Genomic DNA, 6519 nt, shown 5'->3' with positions numbered 1-6519 from the left:
GTGCCCTCTTGGTACAAAGCAGCCTTTCCAGGAAGGGGGAGATTTGCACCAAAATCTGGAAGGCGAGGTCAGGGCTGCAGCCCACTCGCTGGTCCTGTCCCGGCTGGTTGCTGAGGGTTGAACCTGCTGTGAACCCCAGCACACACAAGCTGCCCCAGGGACAGACACGGACCGCCCTGGCCCCGAACCCCTGGTTCCATAGGGTGGGCGCATTACTGAAAATGGGGCGCAGGGCTCAAAGGGTGACCTGGTCTGGTGCACGCAGCTCTTTCTCTGCTCCACCCCCCCATCTCCAAACCCCTCTGTGGAATTCTCCCGTGGGAATGCAACAGATCTGGCTCCAGGGGAGTTCTCCCCCCCCTCCGGTTCCCACCAGAGTCATGAATTAATCAGGCTGTGGGCAGTGCCAGGGCTGCAGAGAGCTTCTCAGTTTGCAGCTGGGACCCTGGCCCTTGCACGGGACGCCCCGTGGCACAGAGAGTGTGGCTGGTCCCGGGCACCTGTTCTACTGACCCCAGCTTGCCCCACAGGTGGGGGGGCCCCTGCCAGTCCAGCCCCCAGCCCTGAGGCTGGCCTGTCAGCCCGGAGGTTCCCTCCTCGCCCTAGGCTCAGCCCCTGGCTGTCCTGCCCCGACCTCGTGGGGTACCCAGACAGCAAGAGTGAAAATCGGGGCGGGGGGGGGGGCAAGAGGCGCCTGTCAGACACAGCCCCAGACAGCGGGAGGCTGCCCATCACCTCGGGATACCGGCTCACCCTGGGGCCGGGGGGGCCGGGCCTGGGCTTTGACAGCGGGGTGACCTCAGACAGGCTCCCCGCAGGCGGTTTGGGGCTGGGGGCGCCTGATTCGGTCCGGCTGCAGATTGCGGCTGCAGGCGGGGTGGGTGCAACGCTGCAAAGCTCCCCCCCCCTCCCCGCACCCCAGCTGCGCCCCCCGCGCCCCGCCCCGGCCGCTCTTTGTCTGCAGACACTGGCCGGGGTGGGGTGCGGTGGGAGGGAGGAGGGGGGGGGCCGGGGAGAGGGGGCGGGACCATTACCTCATCCCCTCCGCGCTGCGCACCAATCAGCGCGCGGCTGCCGCGACTTTCCCCCCCGGGCAGAGCGGGGCGGCTGGACCAACCGGGAGGGCCCGGGCCCGTCGCCATGGTGACGGGAGGGCTATATAGCAGCCGGGCCGGCGCGCGCGCCCCAGGTTCTCTTACAGCGACCCCCTAAGAGTCGCGCGGTAAGAAAGCAGCCCCGCGCCCAGAGCCAGCATGGTAAGCGCCTGCAGCCCGGGCTCCCTCCGCGGCAGCTCTGCCGCCAGCTCCGGGCGGGGGGGGCTGCACCCATGGGGTGCGCTTGGCTCTAAGGGGAGGGGGGGTGCAGCTGGAGCAATGGGGGGGGCGGAGAGCCAGTGACCCGAAGTGTAACCCCTGCATATGATGGGGCCCCCTTCGAGCCAGGGGCGTGGCTGTCGTCCCCCCCTGCACCCCCGGTTCTAGCGCTGTGGGCCGGGTGGCACCCCCCAGGGTGCTCCTGGCTCAGCGGGCTGGGGTGGGGGTTGCTGCCCCTCCAGGACGGCCCTGGAGTCCCTGGCAAGGAAAGATTCTGGCATGTGAGGAAACCCCTAGGAATGGTCCCCCCAGAATTGGCAGCCCCCAGTGGGGCTGGGGCATGCGGCTGAGCCCTGCGGGGGCCGGGCGGCTGGAGAGGCTTGCAAAGGTCCCCGTGTTCACAGCAGGGCTGGTGCCCTCTGGAGTCAGCGGGGCTGCTTTGCCCATCCCGCGCTGCAGGGAGGCAGAACCCACAGCAAGCGCCCAGCACCCAGACCCGTGGGATGAGCTGGGCTGCTGGGGCAGATGTGACAAGCCACCGGGTCCCAGCTCCAAAATCCTGCCCATCAGAGCTGCTGGGGGGCTGCCCGGGTCATTCCTCGGGTGGGGAGCTGGGGCTGGAGGGGACCATGCCCTGGCGCTCCGGAGAAGGGCTGTCTGCCCAGACAGGGCCCAGGCAGCGTTTGGGTCCTTCAGTATCAGGCAGGGCTGCATGAGCCAAGACCCCCAAGTGTGGTGTGTCTCTGAATGGCTAGCGCAAGGGGGGGCCTGACAGAGGAGACAAAGGGGGTGGCTCCAGCAGAGGGACCAAAATGATTATTCCAGGGCGAGCTACTGGATGGGCTTGGCAGATGAACCTGCTTCAGAGCAATTCTGTTTGTGCCTGCATGCACATAGCTAGTCTTTGTTTTCACTGTCTGTTCATGAATCTCCGTGTTGGGTTTTCGCTCCCGGGGCAGCATCCCCACTGCCTTGTCAAGGGAGGGGGAGGTTTGCAACCACCACATTTTTAAGATTCTATTTAAAGGACGCTCAAGAGAGAATGGGGGAATGGGAAATGGCGCCCCGCCGCTCCCTCAGGCCCACAGATGCTCACTCCCAGCATGCGAATTGAGGTTTGACTTTTGTTCCAGCCCCTTTGTTGGTTGCCTTCATTCCCATGTGGGCATGTTCGCAGCTGAGGTCAAGGGAGGGAAATTGGCAGACAGAATAATGAGATCATGCTGGAAATAGACCAGTCTGTGTTAAGCCATTGCTGTCAGCACAGACGCCAGCAGTCCGGGCTCAGCGCAGCAGGCTCTGGGCAGAGGAGGGTTAGCATTTTATCCCAGCTGTGCCCATCGAGCCGGGTGTTCCGGGGCTGGGTGCAGCGGCTCCATTCATTATTCCCTGTGGCGAGGCTCTCTTGGCAGAACAACAATCCGTGCATGGAGGCAGGGTGCCTGTACTGGGGGACAGAAAAGTAATCGTGGTGCTCTGGAGGCTGATCTTACCAGGTTCGGAGTACTCACTGTGGAGAACTGAGGGTGCTCAACACAGCAGAGGAGACGCTGGCAGCCAGATGGCCCGCTTCCCCATGAGAACAAAGGGGGGCTGCTGGGTGGTGGAAGCCTGGCCCTCCTTGTTTTGTAGACTTGGGGGCCGTATTCACGGTAATACCGATCGCCCCAGTCCTGTACCCAAATCAATCGGCGTTTTGCCACTTACTTCCATGGGAGCAGGATCAGGCCCTACATAAGGAAAAACTGGGTGTGGCATGCAGTCGACACTCCAAGAAGTGTGGTACTGCAGATCATTTCCCGGTACGACTCCTTGTCCACGTTAACTGGTGTTTTCTCTTTTGCTTCCTTTTCTACCAGTTATCTGGGCTCTGAATTTCCCCCGCAATGGAGGGGAGCAGATCCCTGTGTGAACATGTCCTTAAACAATGGACTGGCATCTGTGTGACATGCTGCTTGCTACGCTACAGCCAACACCCAGCTACACAGCTTATGGGGCCTGATTTGGCTGCTACTATTTTAGGCGTTGAGAAGCCAAAAAGGCAAAAATGGGAGTTACAAAGGGTCAAAGGCGGCGCCTAGAAATGTCTAGAATATCAAAAGCCACTTATTAACGTGCGAATGCAGAGCAACCCAACGTATTTACATCTTCTCTCTCCACCTCCCGCAGCGTGAGTGCATCTCGATCCACGTGGGCCAGGCTGGTGTCCAGATCGGCAATGCCTGCTGGGAGCTCTACTGCCTGGAGCATGGGATCCAGCCCGACGGCCAGATGCCCAGCGACAAGACCATCGGCGGAGGAGACGACTCCTTCAACACCTTCTTCAGCGAGACGGGCGCTGGCAAGCACGTCCCCAGGGCTGTCTTTGTGGACTTGGAGCCGACAGTCATAGGTGAGTATGACAAGCTAGAGTTCTCCCCAGAGGGGTGATGGCCTCGACACGCTTTCGTTTCCCATCTCCAAGCAGCTCTTCTCTGGAAGCTGCACCCATCTCTAGCTTGTTCAAATGCATTAGTCCAGCAGACAACTCAAACTGAATTACTCCCACCATCAGATCTCTCCCATTTCCAGGGAGAAAATTGAAACCATGTGCTGCTTCACCAAAATCTTGGGGGGAAATCCCACCCGATGCTGGAGCTCTCCTCTAAGGCTTCCTCCCATATCTGGCTCCATAAATTCGTTGTCAGTGGGTGTTGAGGGCGCACGGCACTGGGTTGGGTCAGGTCCAGAGAGCACGAATGCTCTGAAGAGGATTTGATTCTCTTCCTTGAATGGTCTAACGCCGATATATTAATGTCTGTCTCCCCCAGATGAAGTGCGCACTGGGACCTACCGCCAGCTCTTCCACCCCGAGCAGCTGATCACGGGCAAGGAGGATGCTGCCAACAACTATGCCCGTGGGCACTATACCATTGGGAAAGAAATCATCGACCTGGTGCTGGACAGGATCCGTAAATTGGTAGATACCATCTCTCTCAAGGGCGATCTGGGCAGGTTATGAATGGGAAAACGTTTGAAGGAGACAAGTTCATATCTGATGGTTTCACCCCCTACTCCTCATCCCAGCTAATCATATTGTTGATATATTTAGTGTAAAAAAAAAAAAATCAAATTCATGGAGGCTGGGTCCATCAATGGCAATTAGCCAAGATGATCAGGGATGCAACCCTATGTTTGGGGTGTCCCAAAGCCTCTACCTGCCAGATGCTAGGAGTGGGCGACAGGTGGATCTCTCAATAAATGCCATGTTCTGTTCATTCCCTCGAACTATCTGGTATGGCCACTGTTGGAAAACAAGATACTAGGCTACATGGACCATTGCTCTGATCCAGTGTGGCTGTTCTTATGTATCGAACAATAACTTCCTTTGTGTTTCCACCTTCTTCTAGGCTGACCAGTGCACTGGTCTCCAGGGTTTCCTGGTCTTCCACAGCTTTGGTGGTGGCACTGGTTCTGGGTTCACCTCCCTGCTGATGGAGCGTTTGTCGGTTGACTACGGAAAGAAGTCCAAGCTCGAGTTCTCCATCTACCCAGCTCCACAAGTCTCGACTGCCGTCGTTGAGCCATACAACTCGATCCTGACCACCCACACCACGCTGGAGCACTCCGACTGTGCCTTCATGGTGGACAACGAGGCCATCTACGACATCTGCCGCAGGAACCTGGACATCGAGCGCCCCACCTACACCAACCTGAACCGGTTGATAGGCCAGATTGTGTCCTCCATCACCGCCTCCCTGCGCTTTGACGGTGCCCTGAACGTAGATCTGACCGAGTTCCAGACCAACCTGGTGCCCTACCCGCGTATCCACTTCCCTCTGGCCACCTACGCCCCAGTCATCTCTGCTGAGAAAGCTTACCATGAGCAGCTTTCTGTAGCAGAGATCACCAATGCTTGCTTTGAGCCAGCCAACCAGATGGTGAAATGTGACCCTCGCCACGGCAAATACATGGCCTGCTGCCTGTTGTACCGTGGGGACGTGGTTCCCAAAGATGTCAATGCTGCTATTGCCACCATCAAAACCAAGCGCACTATCCAGTTTGTGGACTGGTGCCCAACTGGTTTCAAGGTTGGTATCAACTACCAGCCTCCCACTGTGGTTCCGGGCGGTGACCTGGCTAAGGTGCAGCGGGCTGTGTGTATGCTGAGCAACACCACAGCCATTGCCGAGGCCTGGGCCCGTCTGGACCACAAGTTCGACCTGATGTATGCCAAGCGTGCCTTTGTTCACTGGTACGTCGGGGAGGGGATGGAGGAAGGCGAGTTCTCGGAGGCTCGGGAAGACATGGCTGCCCTAGAGAAAGATTACGAAGAGGTTGGTGTGGATTCTGTGGAAGGGGAAGGTGAAGAGGAAGGGGAGGAGTACTAAGTAAAAATGTCATAATGGTGCTGCTCTTACAGGGAGCTTCAACTATTTTAAGCATTCAAAATGTTTGGTCCGATCAGTTAATTTGTATGTACCGGTGTATGCCCAAATGTGTGTGTTTGCTGTACAGTAACTGATCTGTGCTTAAAATCATGGAAGTTTTTGTTACAGATCCAAACTGTCCACTTCTTTTGTGGGTTTGTGAATAAAAAACCATTCCCTGTCTTAGAGGACCCGTGTCTTGTGTATTTACTTACATTCCTGAACATGACAGACATGCTTTTAGGGTGTCTTAGGAGACCACAAATCAAGTTGGCCTGCAAACTGGCCTCCTGTATTCACTCCAGACCAGACCGAACGAAACTTTATCTGTATCCATTTGGAGAAGAGGGGTTTCCATCGATCCCATCACTGATACAGCATCTAAAGTAACTACACACAAATCAGAGTGCCTCTTACTTCAGAATGTCTTCGCTTAGGGCTTCTCTTAACTGCTAAAGCAGACGCGTGTAATGAAAATGAGTAGCTAAAGCTGCAGCACTGTTAGCATGTTGCTGTCACAGGCGTAACCCAACACATCCAGTGGAAATGCTTCCATTCATTTTTCTTAAAATATGCATTGGAACTATTTTCCTTGACTAATAAATATTCCCCTGCAGCATTGTGCTAGGGCATGAGAACCTGAGAATTTAACTGAGTAAAGCTATTTCCATGAGCTAAGTTAAGGCAGTTGCAAAAAGCAAATTAAATCTCTTGAAAATACTTTGCTTTGGTCATTTAAGTTGTGGCTTGTAACATCCATAAAAGAATTCTTAAAATATACAAGATTTTTGCATGAC

At 56.3% G+C, this 6519-nt stretch overlaps 1 protein-coding gene across 1 annotated transcript; it reads left to right on the top strand.

Annotated features, from left to right (window-relative positions):
* Window positions 1-1120: 1120 nt before the first annotated feature.
* Window positions 1121-5910, top strand: LOC137141055 (tubulin alpha-1A chain). Its single transcript, XM_067529881.1, has 4 exons — window positions 1121-1256; window positions 3483-3705; window positions 4124-4272; window positions 4703-5910. The coding sequence occupies exons 1-4, from the start codon at window positions 1254-1256 to the stop codon at window positions 5681-5683; spliced, it is 1356 nt and encodes a 451-aa protein (XP_067385982.1). The 5' UTR covers window positions 1121-1253; the 3' UTR covers window positions 5684-5910.
* Window positions 5911-6519: the final 609 nt, after the last annotated feature.

The sequence above is a fragment of the Emydura macquarii genome, unplaced genomic scaffold (genome assembly GCF_026122565.2).
Source record: "Emydura macquarii macquarii isolate MOO-44397 ecotype Brisbane River unplaced genomic scaffold, CSIRO-AGI_Emac_v2 contig_2994, whole genome shotgun sequence".
Classification (NCBI taxonomy): Eukaryota; Metazoa; Chordata; order Testudines; family Chelidae; genus Emydura; species Emydura macquarii.
The sequence above is the reverse complement of the archived record's forward strand: the minus strand, read 5'-3'. Positions and strand labels throughout refer to the sequence as shown.

What these genes read in the sequence shown, in the direction of transcription:
- LOC137141055 (XM_067529881.1), top strand. An exon ending in CTTGGAGCCGACAGTCATAG is followed by an intron (nt 3,706 to 4,123) that starts GTGAGTATGACA and finishes TGTCTCCCCCAG; the next exon opens with ATGAAGTGCGCACTGGGACC. An exon ending in TGGACAGGATCCGTAAATTG is followed by an intron (nt 4,273 to 4,702) that starts GTAGATACCATC and finishes ACCTTCTTCTAG; the next exon opens with GCTGACCAGTGCACTGGTCT.